The sequence below is a fragment of the Berghia stephanieae genome, chromosome 5 (genome assembly GCF_034508935.2).
Source record: "Berghia stephanieae isolate SIO BIC M18660-M18661 chromosome 5, UCSD_Bste_1.3, whole genome shotgun sequence".
Lineage (NCBI taxonomy): Eukaryota > Metazoa > Mollusca > Gastropoda > Nudibranchia > Aeolidiidae > Berghia > Berghia stephanieae.
Genome location: NC_088364.1, coordinates 32,105,252 through 32,123,596, shown reverse-complemented (window position 1 = coordinate 32,123,596; position 18,345 = coordinate 32,105,252). Strand labels below are relative to the sequence as shown.

Genomic DNA, 18,345 nt, shown 5'->3' with positions numbered 1-18,345 from the left:
CATAATATAAATAGAAAGACTGAGGACTGGATGTCCATGTAACATAACATCTCCCCTCATTAGTATGTGTTCAAATGAGCATTGACACTCTTTTTTTTCTCTCTCATACGCATATGTACACAAAACAAGATGTGTATGATAACAATTCTGAGTGTATCATGATAGCAGTAACAAAATTCAAAGCACTCCTAATAGTAATATTTGTTTTTGAAGGGTGTCACAGTCTTTGTGTCATATTTAGCGTCAGTAAATTGTAAAAAAGTAGAAGGAAGAAAATAGGATAGTCCGAAAATTCTAGATTTACAATTAAAAGCACCCAAGAAAAATATTAAGACTAATGGAATTGGTTCAAATAGGGAACAGAAGTAGATTCAAAGAGCATACTATCAGTGTATTTATTTTGAGATTTAAAAGCCCCATCCAGCACAAGCACACGATCACCGCTCAGCGAAATACACTCAATTTTTTACAAAATACATTCATAACAAAACTGCAACAGTACACAACAGATGATTTACATTGAAACAGTTATCATCTCCCAAAACTAATACTATGTATACATTATCTAAGTTTATGACCAAGCTGTATATGAACCAAATCCTGTTAAAATCAAGCTGAGTATGCAATGCAATACGGACTATTCACTTGAATGAGATGAACATGATTTTTTGTTTTTAAATGTTTTACGGCACATGCGACATTTCGGTCATTTCAACACCAGTAAAAAAAATGAAGAAGGTGGGATAGTCAAGATACTTAGATTTAAATTGAAAGCATAAGAGAAAAGGTAAACCAAAGGGGAAGTGTTCAAATAGGGAACAGATGTAGATATCAAGAGCACATCGTCAGTGTATAAGTTTGAGATCACCTTAAAGGCTCATCCAGACTCTAACAGCACAGGTCCCCACTTAGAGGAATACACTCAATCACTCAAATATTTACAAACCAATATAGATTTAATACAAAAAGAAATATCATCTCCCAAAACTATAACTATACATTTGACTGTTTCCCTTCCAGTCAGGTCAAAACCAAGTAATCCCGTTCCAAGACCAAGACAGAAAGCAATTCGGAAAACAGATATAAGGGGATAGAAGACACAGAGTAACATCCTGCCCACCGTGGGAGGTTAAAGACCCCACCAGATGAAAATACTGATGTCAATGTACTATTGTTACTGGGGGATGAACTTTGTAATAAGAAAATTATTCTTATGGGCTTGAAATTTACATACGATTGAATGCTAATTGGCACTTGTCAGTTTAAATACTTCTGCATTAATGCATTCCCTCATCACCCAAAAAGGAGAACAAATTCTGTGGAAGATGATTTAAAAAAAAAAAAAAAAAGCACCACCAAGTTCTTTACTTTGTATTAACCATTGGCACAATAACAATAAGTTATAATAATGAAAAAAGCTGCTCATTCAATTACGTAATGGAATGATTGTTTCTTAATACCCCATAAGATGCATCAACTTTTTCACTTTCACCATTCATTTAACAAAGACAATTTTTGAAGCAAGTAAAATTGAGTATTTTGATTTGTTAATTATATTCTTTTTGGTAAACGTAACATGTGATTCAATATTTACAAAAACGAAAACGTAATTGGTTTGTTTGTTTTTATGTTTTTAAAAGTTTTACGATGATTGCGACACATTTAGGTCATTTCAGCGCTTCTAAAGAGGAAGAAAATGGGGTAGTAAAAAATTTAGATCTACAATTAAAAGCACACAAGAAAAGTAGAACAAAGAGGAATGGTACAAATAGGGAACTGATGTAGATTCCAAGAGCATGCTATCATTGTGCATAGTTCGAGATCACCTTAAAGTCTCATTCAGACTCAAGCACAGGATCCCACTGAGAAGAACACAAATGCTTACACTTACAATATGCAAAAGAACAAATGTAACAATACATGAGAGATTATTTACAAATGAAAAAAGGATCATCTCACAAAATGTTATACATTTTACACTTTTCCTCTCAGCCAAGGACTCTCCGACAAGGGAAAGGGCGAAATTAAGTAATCTCATTCCAAGACAACGAAAAAGAGCAAGTTGGAAAACAGATATATGAGAATAGAAGACCTCTTTTTACATAGAGGTAAATCAAAGTGTTTTTCTTTTTTACAGTTAAAGAGATACCGTTTGTCTTTCAAAATTCCTTACCCTGATCATAACAAGATAAGAAATTGCAAGTTTGTCATTGTGTAAGTTTGTTGTGTATGAAGAAACATTCCAAAAACTTGTTTTTGTTTGTTTGTTTGTTGCTTTAGGTCTCTTCCAACACAATTGAGGTTATATGAGAGACCGCTGAAACAAAAAAACAAGCAATCTAACAAAAATAGTACAAATGTCAATCAAAATCATAACCTTTTTTGTTTGTTTGTTGCTTTAGGTCTCTTCCAACACAATTGAGGTCATATGAGAGACCGCTGAAACAAAAAAAAACAAGCAATCTAACAAAAATAGTACAAATGTCAATCAAAATCATAACCTAAAGATATCATAAGCTAAATTATAAATAACCAAGAACAAACAGGCAGAGGATTTACAGGAAAAAAAATATCCCCTGTCAAAAATACAATCACAAACCAAAGAAGCAGGATAGGCTAGTACAGAGAAGAAGAAACGACATCACTATCGGATCGTACACCCATGCGAACATCATAGGTACAGTGCACTCTCCCGATAACGACATGGCTCGGGACCAGAGGTGCATGTCGTTATCGGGAACATGTCGTTATTCGGAAAATTTCAAGATGGCGGAAAAAGGGGTGTGGTTAGACCCTTAGAATGTACATTAATGTACCAACCATAGTGGGTGATCAGTGATCGGACTTTCCAAACATGTAAAATACACGAAGTGTGTGTGTGTGTGTGTAGTTTTGTTGTTTTTTGTTTGTTTATTTGTTTTTGTTGTTGTTGTTGTTTTTTGTGTGTCATTTTCCCTCTGTTGTTTATCCGGGCTTGGGACCGGCATGAGTGCAGCTGTATTTAATAATACAACTGAACACATGGCCACATTAAAATAGTATTTTTTTATTTTTTTGTGTTTTTTTTTTTTTTGTTTTTTTTTTTTAAAACTAACTGTCGGATTTCGATTTAGAGAAGAAATCCATAATCCCGGTCTGTCGCTTGTTGCTGTAAATCACAGGGCCGACTTTATCTTCCATCTGATGCAACAAGTCGAAAATAGATGCACCATCCTTATGTTGCAGTGCAAACCGTCTGAGAGTACTGAGAGTTTGTAGTGCCGAATTTGCGTCACTACCCGTGATCTCATTGGCTATGAGGTACCTCTGGCTCAGAGAATGAAATGAAACTTACCGGAAACAACATTTTAGCTATTTTTATTTTTGTATCTAGCAAAGTCACAGCCGATTATTGCTAACTCAATGTCGTTATCCGGAGAGTGGTCTAAAAAGTATGTCATTATTTAGAGAGTTTTATTACTAATAACATATAGTAAAAAAATCGGGACCGGGGGCCAATGTCGTTATCGGGAGAATGTCGTTATTCGGAGAGGTCGTTATCGGGAGAGTGCACTGTATATGATTCAAGGGTGATGCTCCCATCCAACCACCCGCTCCAAAAACTTCATTTACATAAAAAATTTCAAATGGTTAAAATGGGATGATCATTTTAAAAATTACAAAACAAGGTAACGTAAATTATGGAATGGAATTGATTGTCTCTCACTAATCCAACAGGAGTAAACTCAGATCCTTGCTTGGATGAATAAATTACGAGACAGTTACTTCATAAGACTTTGTGACACAAGGCCACTGCAAATAAAAAGGTGATGAGATAATCAAAAGAATCAATATTAGAATTTATATGATTTTTTTCTAAACCTGCTGGATCAAAGATTTTTCTCCTTAATATAAAAACGGTCCTATCAGCAAAAGATAAGCTACTCTAGGGCAGAGGATTGGGCATCAGTCAAGAGTTCAGTAAAGATTTTCTGACCCCTCTGTCCTTCCAGAATTGGCTGATCTGTTAGGCCTAGCAGAGTGGCAGGTGATTTTAACTGACTCACTTCAGGAACCAAGATGATCTCTGGCTCTCAACGATCAAATCCTAAAAGACTTTCAGTGATGAAAAATTCATGTAGGCCTATCATTCAATACAGTGTAACCCCTGGATAACGACATCGCCCAGGAGCGGAGTCTTCGAGATAGTGGCAAATGGGGGTGTGTTGAAACCCGTGATTACAGTGCCTGAGAGAAATCACGTCTCAAAAACATTAGAATGTGTATTTCTCCTGTTTACAAAGGGCCAGTTACGCTTTCATTCTCTTTCATTCTTTAATGTGTATTGTCATTGTTTTGATCGTAAACAGTGCCTGATGTCGCTAAACAAGGGTTTTACTAAAATGTATGTCGCTATTTGGGGTTTTTTGTTACTAATAACATATAGCAAAAAAAATCGGGACTGTCACTGTCACTATCCAGGGTTGTCATTATCCAGAGGTTGCACTATATTTTTCTTTGCAAGATGTAAAACAACCTTTTATGTTGGTTGCCACCTTCAGCACCCCAAAATAATTCTTTAACATGCTTAGGAATGTCAGACCATTTGTCTACAGATTAATCTTAAGTTGTCAAAGAAGAAACTCACATCTGAGCTGGTTGTTGGCAGGTTATTCAATTCAAATTTTCAAAATATATTGTCGTGTTTACCTGTGATCACGTAAAAAAGGGGAAATAACATTTGTTATTGCACCAGGTGGTATTAGTATTACTAATAACGTCTTTTGAATTCCTTAGGCTACCTGATATAACCACAGCATAAATAATTATGAACATTAATGTAGTGCACTTCTACGGACTTACCATGCTTGGTATAGTAAATATGTTATTTTAAAAAAACATAATAGACAGCACCAACATTGAACTAAAGACTCAACATGATGTGATTGTCGTTACAAAAGACATAGTGATTGTCATTACAAAATACACTATAAAAAGGGGGAGGGGATTACTCCTTGAGATCAAAAATTACATCAAATATTGAAGCTTTAGTCTTCTAAACTAAACAGCAAACCAAGAAAGGGGCTCTTTTATATATATTATTCAACAAACACTGAGTTTATTTATAAATTGGGCATTCTGGTGTTTCAAATTCAATGAAGCATTATTTTATTCAACCAATGAACCACACTATTATCATATTATGAACTCTGTGAGAAACACAATTTTGTGACATTACTCAAATGAATGAAACGAGCTTACATAATTTAATAACACAATGATGACACGCATAATATTCTTAGCTGTTAATAGATTATATGAGAAAAGAAGAATAAAAACAGGTTTCACAGCCTGTTTATCACAAAAATGAGCATGAATTTCCGATAAAACACAACTCTAGTCAGTGATAAGCAATTTACCTTTCCAAAATATTTATAGAATACAATAATTAGATTAAATAGTTCTCTTAATATCGTTTTTTTTTTTTTAATTCAGTCATATATTGCATTCATTCATTCAAAAATTTATTGATATATTAAGTCATCACCTATTTTTCTTGTCACTGCAAAAATGCATTTTTTCTTTTAAAAACTGTGATGTTACTGTTTAATTTCTGTTACCTTTTCTAACCTAGTTTAGTTTTTCAATATTCAATAAGCTTAAGACAATATTATTTTTAATATGGCAGAATAAATATATATCTACGGAAAACGAGGCTGTGTTCTCAGGAAAGCAAAATTGTAGCTTTCCGGCAAGCCCACATGAGTGATGTTGGCAAAAGGCCCTTTCCATGAGAAGATAGGGAGATCATTCCCCAGGGTTGGTCCATTGACTATGTCAGCTTGAAACATTTTGGCCATCGCATAATCGGAGACCTGGAATAAATACATACATCAGATCAGTGTTAACAATTAAATCGATTACTAAAGAATTAGCATACTGTGAAATAACATGCAATGCAACTGCAACTAAATAAATAAAGAAAGTAACAAATTTTAGGTCAACAGTTAGAAGAAAAAAGCAAATGCACATGTCAGCATCATGGCATAATAAAGTCATTGCAGATCTCTTGGAAAGGAAAATAACGATTCATTGAGCTTATGTTGAAGTTGAATAACACCAGGAATCAACCAAAAGAAGAGATTGGGTTAATTGAATTAAATATCTAAAATTAGAGGGTTGTGTTTCAATTCAAGACTGGATCATATAATTAGAGTAATTGATAAATCTAATACCTCACAAAAAATGTTGGTAAACGTCTTTGGTAATTTTGAAAAAAAGTTAATGGAGTAGACTCGAAATATTAGCCTACAAATACAAATAGCAAATCGTATGAGAAAGTGAACAAAGAGAAGAATTGGCAAGGATGAAAATTGAATCACCTTAGAGATATCTGACCACAAATGTATACTGAGATGTCCACAGAGCTACAAGGCCAGATTCAACTTTTGTCATGGAATCAGAGTCTCTCTAGCACTGAATGAAGAGTAACAATTCCCTCTGCTGTGAGATAGGACGCTAGTTAAAACAAATCTTTTTCATACAGAAACCTTACAGCAGACACCAATCAGACCACAATGAGGCTCCAAATTTTTATGATTGTACTTGTACAAGAGATATGTTGTTTTTTTTTTTTTTTTGTGAATTATCACCCAACGAATAAATCATTTGTTTGCTAGTTCTAATGGTTTTACAACACTTGTGACAAATTAAGGTCATTTCAGCGCCAGTCATAAGAAGGAAATGGCATAGTCAAAAAATTATACATTTACAATTTAAAGCAAACGAGAAAAGCTAATGCAAAGAGGAAAACTTAAAATAGGGAACAGATAAAAATGTCAAGAACTGAAACATTTAGGTGATCTCAAACGAAGTGCACTGATAGTATCAGTGCACTTAGTTTGAGATCACCTAACTGTTTCATCCAGATAAAAGCTCAGGATCCCACCAAGAGGAATACACTCAAATGTTTACAACCATTATAAAAAATATGAATAAAGCAAAGCATAACAGAAAGATGATTTACAAGGAAAAAAAATATCACCTCCCAAAACAAACACTATACATTAAACTGTTTCACTCTCAGCAAAGGATTCTTGAAAGGACCGGACAAAACCAAGTAATCCCATTCCAAAACAAAGACAGAAAGCAACTCAGAAAAAAGATAAAGGAGCATAGAAGACAGCAAGTGGCCTACTGCTGCCATGGGAGGTCAAAGACCCAACCCAGACAAATAAATGAGCGATAAGTTGCCCTAATATGGAGTTGACATCAACGGAAATGTTAGATCATACCTTCGTGTCATAACATCCATCGGTGTTTTGGTCCTTGATTAAATCTCCTCTAGAACAAATGGCACCAAAAGGACTTCCTCCACTGTATTTGTCATGGAGGTAGTCTGGAAATAAAAAAAACCCAGAAACAAATGATAATTGATTTTAAAGTAAATCATATCATATATCATATCAGTTAAATATGACGTGTCTTTTCTTATTTTTAAATTATATCTTTAAAGTGTATTTATCTGATTTTTTACCACTGGTTGTACAATTAATGACAATAATGTATCACTTTTAACAAATACCATATGTTGAAGTCAAGATTAAGACATTATCGTATTTCGTGCATGTATTAATACAGAATCTTTACTTTAACATACTCACCATATACTGACATATAATACTGTCATATCTAAATCATGTATTTCCCCTTACATATTCTTTAAAAACCTTACATACTGTAACCCCTGGTGTTTTGTATTTTCTTCTTTTTTTTTTTGCAGCTGTTATATTCATTTTTGTTTATTACTTTTGATAAAAATGTAATGAGATTCAAAGTTTTAAAGAACACAAATAATAATGGGAGTTGTTTGTCTTACCATTATATCTCATGATGTTCTTCATATCAAACAAAGTCCTCACATTAGACTGATCCCTTCTGAAGATTTTAGCCCTTGGTGCTAAATCATAAGTATAATCCAATCCATGAGCTTTAACAAAGTCTGCATAGCCAATCTTATTGAAGATTTCCTCAAAATAAGGTACGTTGTACGATGGAAAATATCCTGAAAGTGTTTGAAAGAAAATGTAAATGAACAATGACAATCTTTTTGTGAGAGAGTTTAGTTTTAGAGGTCAAAAGACACTTGCAACACTTTTAGATCCTCGTGTCACCTAAGAAAAGAGAAAAATACAAAAAAATATACAGTAAACAGGTAGATTTAGAGTTCATTGCCTTCAGTTTTCGGGTGGTAAGCCCCTAAGAAAAGTAAGAAAGGGGGAAAGTGGATCAGAACTACAGTCTACCCTTGTGGCAAGCCTTGGGCTGCTAAAAGTCTCACATGAGATGACAGCATAGGGTCCTTATCAAAAGAGAGAAACTCAAAGCATTCCTAACACTCATTCACCGTCACCGAGAGAGATAGTTTACTGCGGGGAAAAAATGTCCTAGAAAAGCACAACCACTTAATCTCCAACTACTTCCTTTAGAGAAAGCTATCCTGCATGAGGCTTGGTGAAACCAAGTCACTTCACTCCAGGACAAGATAGAGATGCTAAAGAGAAAAGGACAAACAGACAATGTAATTTATTTTTGGTTGTCTGTTTGTTTTGTGTTGTCTTTTTTTGTTTGTTGTCGTTGTTTTGTTTTGTTTTGCTTTGCTTTGTTATTTTTTTTTTTAATCAGGTGAGAGGAGGGGGTTGATTGACGAATAAAAACCAATAATACTAACCTGATCTGAGGGTGTCAGTGAGATCCTCTGCCACGACCAGACCAGGCATCTGGTCAGCTACCCAAAGAGTTCCATCTTGTAGAGGTTTGTTGGGTGTAAACTTCTTCAAATCAATCAACATATACTCGTTGTTGTAGGTACCTTTCCAAGTACAAAAGAAGTCGTGTGAATTTTTATTTTCAAAAATATTTTTAAAATTGTTCTTGAAGGTCATTGTAAACACTACCTGTCTCGTTCCTAGTTTTAATAACCTTCAATACTTTGAAATGTCATAATATCAAATTTAGAAACACGACATATGCTTATATCAGCCCCAGCCTCTCTAACCATAATAATATCTGTTTCAATTATGTAGAATGTGCAATACTCATCTGCTTGTTTTTCAATTCCTTGTAGTATCTATTGATCATCTTGTTTGCACATTCCACGGTATTTGTCAATTTTATTGAACGTATGCTATACCGAATTTCAAGATATTCTACATATTTGAGTAAAGTTTAGTGGTGATGGTACATTTCGCCTTGAGTGCATCATCTATATGTGACTGTGAATTGAAAAACATCTGAAAATCTCCCTTAAGCACGGGCACCTTGCCAGTGTCTGTACCGTTTAAGTGAGTGGTCCCTTTGGCTAGGTCGAAGGGTAGATTGATGCCAAGATCCAAAGTGGTTTTTGAATTGATGAAGTCCCCTTTGTACTACTTTTTCTTTGGCGTTTTTAACCTAAAAGATTTATATGGACTGATGTAGGACATAGACACTAAATCTATCTATCTATCTATCTATCTAACCTACGTCTTGTGAATTTGCAAGATGAGGCATGATTATAAAATTTCATAAAATCATTTAAATTTCTTAAAAGAAACCCAACTAAACCAACAGGGGTTTTCATTTTAATTGCTCCTTGAAAGTATAGATTTTAAATGAGCAAAACAATAAGGGCACAGTATGTTCTCATCCTCTGCTATCTGGCTATTATTGTCCATTTTAAGGTTTAACTTCTCTTTACCTGAGTTATAATTTTTGAGAATTTGTGTCCACTCTTCCCCATCGTGGGCCATCATGTTGGCAACACGTACTCTCTGCCAAGCCAGCACAGACTCCACAGTCACTTTGTCGTAAACTGAATAATTGTAAACGTTAATTGTGGTTTGCAGCATTACCATGCCACTGCCAAGGATGTAAAAATCATCTAGAGATTCCAAAAAACCTGAAAGAAATTGTAAATAGTTCCATGTAAAAAGTGTAATTTTGGAAATCCTGATTGTCAAAGGTGAACATGAGAAAAGTTATTGAAATGTTCTAATTTACTAAACTGGGGGTTGGAAATTCATTAAGCAAATCAATCGATACCGAGTTAAAATTCGTATTAAGTTGGAATTAATTTTTGACCCCTATGTCTACCCAGCATTAATAAAAAGTTTTAAGCTATTCGAACTTGTGAAAAGAACTGACTTTTTGTCAGACCAATGTCCCATCCACATGGTACCAAGCAAATATCACTGCCTATTTATCTCTAGATAGCTTGTAATTGGCTAAGGTTGAGTGTCTTTGATGGCATTAAAAATTGTTTTTAAAAACCTGAATAAAAAATAACACAATTTAATGTAAAACAAAGGAAGATGTATGATTTGTTGTTTTTTTTTGTTTTTTTTTTTATTAAAAAAAAAAAAGAATTTTGTTCTATCCATTAATCATAGAATCTCTAACGTTCTTATTGATGGGTATGGTGACAGTAGGTAGGCAGGTAGCGGCAAAGATATTCAGGAATTGACAGAATGCTTCAGAAAAATCAGCTCATTGGATATAACTGACATATACATATTTGCAGGTCTGATTGCTCAAATTGTTATGGGCTTAAGGTGTAAAGAAATATTCTCAAACTAATGCAAAATTTTGTCCATAACAACAATGATCAAGCCCATACCTGCGTTCATTTATCAGACCTGGAAATATGTGCATCAAGAATACAACTTAAGTTGTTAGGTCACAGCTAATACTGAAGAAAATAACGAACCCCCAAAATTACCTGGATAGCTTGAGAAGGAGATCTTTTTAGCAGCAGTCTTAGGATCATTAACATTGAAGTTGTAATGTTTGTATATTCTATTTGTCGCTTGATATATAAACCAACTGGAATGGGACATAAAGATGTTCTCAAAAGCAGGAAGGAGCTGAAAATATGATATAGATAAGGATTACGAATATCAAGGCACAGATGACATTCATTTTTTTATTGAAATGTGATCTAATGTTTATATTACAAGAGAGACTGTCAAACTAAAGGCAACGTTATAAGATCGTGATAAATATTCCCTCATCAGGCCATATTAAACCAAATTTTCATTTCACACACTATAAGTGTTGCTAAATTAATACTATACAAACATTACAGTCGGCATGGTATAAAATGGTATAAATGTTTGTGAAAAAGTGGGTTTTTAAAACAGATTTAAAGTTTGAGATATTCTTGATTTCGCCAATGGGTTCCGGTAGGTATTCCAGAGTTTAGGGAAATTATATTGAAAAGAGCGATCGTCAGACGATTATAATTTGCTTTTTAGTGCAGATAATATTTAGAGTGTTGTCGCATGATGACCGAAGGCCTCTGGTTCAAGGCTTCTGGTTTGAAGCTTCAGGTTTATTTGTTCAGAAAGATAAAGAGGGGCTAAAGTGTTAAGGCATTTGAAGACTAATAAAGCAGTTTTGTAATCTATTCTATAGTGGACAGGAAGCCATTGCAAATTTTCCAAAAGTGGGGTTATGGTTGAATTTTCTTTTCTGAAATATAATGCGGGCTGCAATTTACCAGTTAAATTAAGTGGGAGACCTAACAAAAGGGAGTTGCATTAATCAAGTTTTAATAATATCAAAGAAACCTTTAATTTTTTGGTGACATTTTATTTTTTAACTCCCTTTTTAATCACATTTAATCAGCTGCTCTTTCGTTTTATTCTTCCTGTCTTGGTATCTCCTAGTATGTCTCCTTCCATTTCAATTCCATAATTTGATTTCATTATTAATTTTTTTTTTTCTCCTTCTCTTTCTCTCTCTCTCTCATCATCATCGTCTTCTGAACATTTTGTCTGTCCCCTGACAAAAGCCAAAGGTCGAAACGTAATCTTTTTGTATTGTTTCATTGCATTTACCCTTTATATCTCCATTGCATTTTGACTGGCTTACTTAGGCACTTTTAGTTTTTAAATTAATAATCATATTGAGTATTAACTTCACATTTTTCTACAAAGTTTTCAGTGCAAGAGATATATTTATGGATGCCAGATCATAGGCACTAGCATGCATTCCGGTAATTCCACTCTTCCAAATGATTGTTTTGTGTTTATCTGTATGATGGGTGTGAAGTTTGACATTCGGTGTAGGTTTTGTTTGAAGTTTGCAGGTTTTAAGAAATATTCTGCTAATGACTTTCAGGCTTCTTGAAGCTCAACTGTTGGCAATCACACACATTGGGCTTTATAAAAACAATCATAAACAAAATACATTTTGAGGAATGGAGATGATGTCGTTAAGAGTGCATGATCAGACTTGATTCCCTCCCATGCTAACCAATTGTCAAAGTGCTCATAATGGTTAACGATGATGCCAAGTATGAGAGTACACCTCTTGCAACCAATAAATAATCAAATGTTAAAAAGAAAAACACACACACAAACACAAATAAATAAACAAAAAATACTAAATTTAATAAAATGTTCCTTACCTTTATAAGGGCAGAGCAGTGACCCTGGGTATTGAAAAACATATGGGCTTCATGAGCATTGAATTTGGTCCAATCAGGAAGTGAATCTCTGTCCAGGACATTTTTAAGATCAAATAAGTCGCCAATACCATTCAGAAAGCTCATGGCAAACTCATCAAGGGGATTCTATTGAATAATTTGACAAAGAGATTAGATATTGAAACAGGTATAACAACTATATGATAAACAAATAAAAAATTCATGGAGCATTTTAAATCAAGACCAACATTGCCCATTTTAATCTTATTCATTCTCTTTCTATTGTGCATCAAAATTTGTATTATTAGATGCTGGTTATGATGTGAATATGTTTTTTAAAAAATAATAAATAAACATAAGCAATATTGAAACTGCTTATTTTCACAGAAAAAAAAATCCAAGACAAATATATTTGAAAGTTGCACAAAAAGCTCCTTAATTCTTTATTTAAAAAATACGTTTAAATTGGCATAATTTGTCTTTGTTATGATATTTTAATCCATTTTTCTGTTGACATTTATTTCATCTCTGCCGTCAACCAGATGTTGATGTTGACGAAGAGAAATTGAGTTCACAAAGTATTCTATCAAGAATATAGAAAATATCACCAGGATCCGTTTTCTAATGACTTATGAAGATATTGTTAATCCATGTTAAACAGCTGTGTCATGACTGTTTATATAACAGTGATAAACTAGGACTTAAGTTAAAGATCTTTCACAATGAATCCACAGCATAAACAGGTGTTAATCATATATAGAAACAATATGCTTTTAAGGGCAGAACAATTCACCAAAATATGCGTTCAATGGCGATTTATTGATAAATATCGAAATATGGAAACATCTGTCATATATAGAGAGATATAGACAAGATGTGCCACAAGTGATTAGTTAGAAAATGAATGCTATAGGGTGCTATGATGACGTAAATTACCATGAGCTTCCAAAATGTTTGATAAATAAAATACAATTCTTAAGAGACAACTTAAAGACGAGAGTTAAGAAAATCAGAAAATGCGAAATTGTTATATAACATTAGAAATGCATACATAAAACAGGTAAAATGAATTATTCGTAAAAATAAGTAAATAAATAAATAAAAAATAATAATAATGATAATAATAATAATAATAAAAAGAATCTCTGCTTGATTTCTTAATCCTTCAAAGGCATGGAGATCAGTTTTACTTGAATTTGGCATCATAGATTACTGTTTTCATCGAGACAGCAACTCACTGTTACATCTAAAATTACAACCATAAAAGTTTACTGAGATAAATAACTACAAATTCCATATTTTATCTAAAAACAAAACTTACACTGATAGAGGAGCTGACGTTCTTGTAACCATCCAGTAGACCATCAAATTGGGCTAAAACGTAACCAATATGCCTCCACATAGGATGTTCGTCCTGATGACTTGCAACCATCATATTCGTCCATTGGCGATTTTTCATAAACCACTGCTTAATTTTGTTAGTTAACTCTACCTGACTTGGAGGTAACACAGACTTTATCATATTTGCATAGTGCTGATCCATATGCCTGCAAATAATGGTGAGTTTAAGTTTACTTTTGCTTCTATATCTGCATTTGTATCTGACATAAAATGTTGGCCTTCATTGTGAAGATTTTGACATGTTACAATCTGTCTTCATATCCTCTGTCAAAATATTTGTGAACAACCGTAGAATATGAAATTAGCTATATTTATTCCATAACAGAGAAAATTGCCCAAAATAGACTGTACCCTTGCTAGCAAACATGAAAAGGATTTAAACATTCGCTCTTTCGCTCTTTTAAATGAATGATGCTGGCAAGGATCGGTTTCCTTGAATTACATTTCTCTTGGAGACACGCGAGTCCCTTTGTACTGTAATTCAATCTGGCTTTGCAGTATAGACAGTAATAAAACCTTAAGTACTTTAACTAAACCTAATAACTACTAATAGGAAAAACAAATACCCTGGAACCTTATTACGCCCTAACTATAACTAGAACCCTAGTAGAAAAGTAAATCTCGGATCTCGAGCAACCCTAAGGCTATACAATAGAAACAGAGAGGGAAAAAAAAACCCTAGGACGACTGCTCTGCATTACCTTCAATGTTCTTCAACAATAATGGTGGTGGAAAACCAAAAAAATGCTCATTTTAGGAAATTTTTAACTTTTACTAATCAATCAAGGCTTGTTCTGCAAATGCTACTAAAAATTGACAAATTGAAAATTAATAAACGGCATCTGACAAAAGATCCACAACAAAATTAACAATATAAAGTAAATCTACCTTGAAGAATGTGCGCAAGGTCTCCCAAGGCCCAAGGTTGCTTCCGCGATCTACAAATGTTTCGGGCATGTTGCAGAATCATTTAGTTTTTGTTCTTGTATTTCTTCTTTGTCTTAAGGAGAAAGCAGCTCAATGATCTTTTTTTCTTACAGATGAAATAAAGGAATTCAGACGGCAGCAAAACAAAACTCAATCAAAGACATCTATTTGGGTGCTGAATCAAATATTCGATTTTACATTTTAAAATTCTCCAAAGAATCTTGCTGGCAATGTCCAGACTAACAATGTTCAGACTTAATTACAAAGGAATAGTGATGTCGAAAAATGTATGTCAGAGAAATTACAAAGACTTAAAGCAAATTGTGTCCAATTGGTGTGAAGACATGAAGATAAGACGCACTGCGAATGTGTGTTGGGCAACTGGCGCATGTGCTACCAACACACTGAAGCGAAGTGAGGTAACAGATGACAATCGCGAAATGGGGAATCCTCTTGATTGCCACAGTACGCAGCAAATGAGAGAGAGAGAGAGAGAGAGAGAGAGAGAGAGAGAGAGAGAGAGAGAGAGAGAGAGAGAGAGAGAGAGGGAGAGAGAGAGAGAGAAAGAAAGAGAGAGAGAAAGGCGGCTTCGGTACATGACATAACTATAGTACTAGCTCTATGCTTCAGTATTGTCATCCACGGTTTTAGGTTTCCCATAATTTTTAACTTAGGCTTCTTTTTTTTTCATACCAGAGCAAAGAATTTCTTTAAATTCATTTTTGTCTAATATTATGTCTTCTGAAGTCGAGAATAATGGATTGTCTGATTTCAGGCAATTGCCTGAGGATTTACAGACCTGTCAGGAGGAAAAATAAAGTGTAGCCCACTTACAAAACTACATGCAACAACTTCCCACTTACAACATCGCATTTAAGTCCCTGCTTACTTTTTTAAAAAACCTTATAGCAGGAATTATCTGAAAGAGCAGCATTAAATTTGACAGTCCGCTTATAACAACACCTTGACACCTATAAATTAATAAATCTATTTTATAATATTGTAAAACTGCCCATTTTTCATTATTACAAGATAACAAGCATTTAGACGATCATGACTGAAAGTGTCTTAAACAGTTTACAAGAATTTGTCCAATAAAAACTCAAATTACCTTGCTGTAAACACGCCTTCTATGTATCCAGCAGCATACATGATATCGGTATTTGAAGAGGACACTTTCTTGCCATGTCCAGCTGAGATATCAAGAATACCCCAGCCTGTGGTGAGAAGGGTGTCATTGAAAGTTCCAACAGCAGTAGCAGCATTTAGATCAAGCACATCTGGCTGGAAATGACATTGTTTGTTTTTGCAATACACACTTCCAGAGCGAACAGTTGAAACTGAAAAATGAAAAAAAATATTGGGTCAATTGACAAATTTGTTTATATCCACATCCTGCTCAAAAGTTCAGTCCAATCAAAATAAAATACAGTGGATTGTGTAAACAACTAAGTTGACTGCAAATAAATGGAGAAAGTCCCAATGCATGAAAATTGCTATGCACAAATAAATATAATGGAGGTTTACATTTTCGTTTAAATGGAGTTAAAACATCTTTAACCAGAATAGTTTGTTGTTGTTTGTTGCTTTAGGTCTCTTCAACACAATTGAGTTTATATGAGAGACGCTGAAACAAAGAAACAAGCATCTAACAAAATAGTACAAATGTAAATCAAAATCATAACCTAAAGATATAAGCTAAATTATAAATAACCAAGAACAACAGGCAGAAGATTTACAGAAAAAAAAAATAACCGTCAAAATACAATCACAACCAAGAAGCAGATAGGCAGTAAAGAGAAGAAGAACGACATCACTATCGGATCGTACACCATGCGAACATCATAGGTATATGATTCAAGGGTGATGCTCCATCCAACACCCGCAGAATAGTTTAAGATGGCAATGTAATCCGGAAAATAATCTACATTCATGATGCAATAATTATCAAAAAGTGACCGGTAACTGGTCATGCAACAAAATATAAACAGTGCCCAAAAAAACAGTTGGAATGTGTATTTCAATAATGTACAGAGAACATGATCAGAACGGCATTTTATAATTTTCATAGCAGACAAACAAAAACCTTCAATTGCGCAAAAGCACAAATACGCTTTAGCATATAAGAATTTCTGAATTCTTCTTCAACCAGTTCTATCCTCTGTCTACTGGCTGCACTGTGTACCCCCTGACAGCCTCCTGTGATTGGAACTTGGGTCTGAATAGCCACGGGAGACTTTCAGACTGTAGTCCGAATGGCCACTTTGATAAGAAAATGGGTTCAAGTCCGGCTGTTGTCCTCTCATGTTTCTCTTGAGAAATAAACTTACTCATACTGATCACTTTGCCGTGTAACACAGTAGCAGATGCCTGGGTTATCTTGGTCATGTCTGATCAGTAATCAGAAAATTCAATTCTCATTCATGGCAGGCTGATTTTTGTTGTATTTCTTATTTAGATTTTAACACTACAATTACATCTCCCCTCTTGTCTCCAAATGAATGTCAGATGAGATCAAATGACTCAACAAGGCTTTCTTTCACTCTGTTCAACACAGCATGTAGAGTTGCTTGTGGCCTTTAATGACAGTGTTCTTATCTGATAATGTTTTCAGACTTTGGAAGTATGAGTTGGGCAGGCCTGCTAAACATAGAAAGAATATTATCACAATTTGTCCTCCAATAATTTAATCTGCAAAGTGAAATTCCCCACAAGTGGCGATAAGGAAAGGTTGGTGGAAACTATAATAAAAGTCCCCAAAATTGTTCTCACCATCACAGTGTCATTAGAACTTGTAATCAGAGTCATCAGAAGTCAAAGCTCTTCACCTTATGAACTAGTATCGGCTACTGTCCTCAGCTGTATTCTAGGTGAGATTGGGATAAAGGGTGTTTTATCTTGGATGGTAAGTCACCCTTTTCTGTCAAATGGTACATTAGGCTAAGATCCCTCTTCGGAATCCGGTCTTTGAGCTGATTCATTAGTTAACCAATTGGGTTGCTAATTATTAATTATATCCCCACAAGGATGGTGCTACTTTTAAAGTTTAAAAAGCCCTTACTTAAAACAAGGACATTATGGAGACAAATCAGAGAGAGAGAAAGAGAGAGAGAGAGAGAGAGAGAGAGAGAGAGCTGAGAAAGAAAGAGATGGGAATGAGAAAGAGATGGGAGTGAGAAAGAGAGCGAGAGAGAGAGAGAGAGAGAGAGAGAGAGAGGGGGGGAGGGGAGGGAGGAGGAGAGAGAGAGTGAGAGGGAGAGAGAGAGAGAGATAGAGAGAGAGAGAGAGAGAGAGAGAGAGAGAGTCTCTCTTTAAACTCTTAGTGCATTCCAATTCCAGGAATTGTAGATATCACTAACAGTAACTGTTACAGGTCAGTAAGTAATATCAATAAGTGAAAAAGATGATGAAGAAGAAGAAGAAGAAGAAGAAGAAGAAGAAGAAGAAGAAGAAGAAGAAAATGAAGAAGAAGAGGAGGAGGAAGAGGAGGAGGGCTCATTCATCATCTACTCCACTCCACACATCATTCTATCTAGAGATAGAATTAGAGATATCTACTTAACTCTCTA

General features: G+C 34.4%; 1 protein-coding gene across 1 annotated transcript in view; it reads right to left on the bottom strand.

Annotated features, from left to right (window-relative positions):
• Positions 1-3,354: 3,354 nt before the first annotated feature.
• Positions 3,355-18,345, bottom strand: part of LOC144972766 (phospholipase B-like) — a 15,279-nt gene continuing 288 nt past the window's right edge. Inside the window, exons 2-10 of the mRNA XM_078914379.1 lie at positions 15,888-16,116; positions 13,770-13,995; positions 12,431-12,595; positions 10,739-10,883; positions 9,719-9,919; positions 8,711-8,851; positions 7,859-8,044; positions 7,275-7,378; positions 3,355-5,855 (exon numbers count right to left, since the gene is read on the bottom strand). Coding sequence (XP_078770505.1) covers positions 5,682-5,855; positions 7,275-7,378; positions 7,859-8,044; positions 8,711-8,851; positions 9,719-9,919; positions 10,739-10,883; positions 12,431-12,595; positions 13,770-13,995; positions 15,888-16,116 — 1,571 coding nt within the window. The 3' untranslated portion in view covers positions 3,355-5,681. The remainder of the gene's footprint in view (positions 5,856-7,274; positions 7,379-7,858; positions 8,045-8,710; positions 8,852-9,718; positions 9,920-10,738; positions 10,884-12,430; positions 12,596-13,769; positions 13,996-15,887; positions 16,117-18,345) is intronic.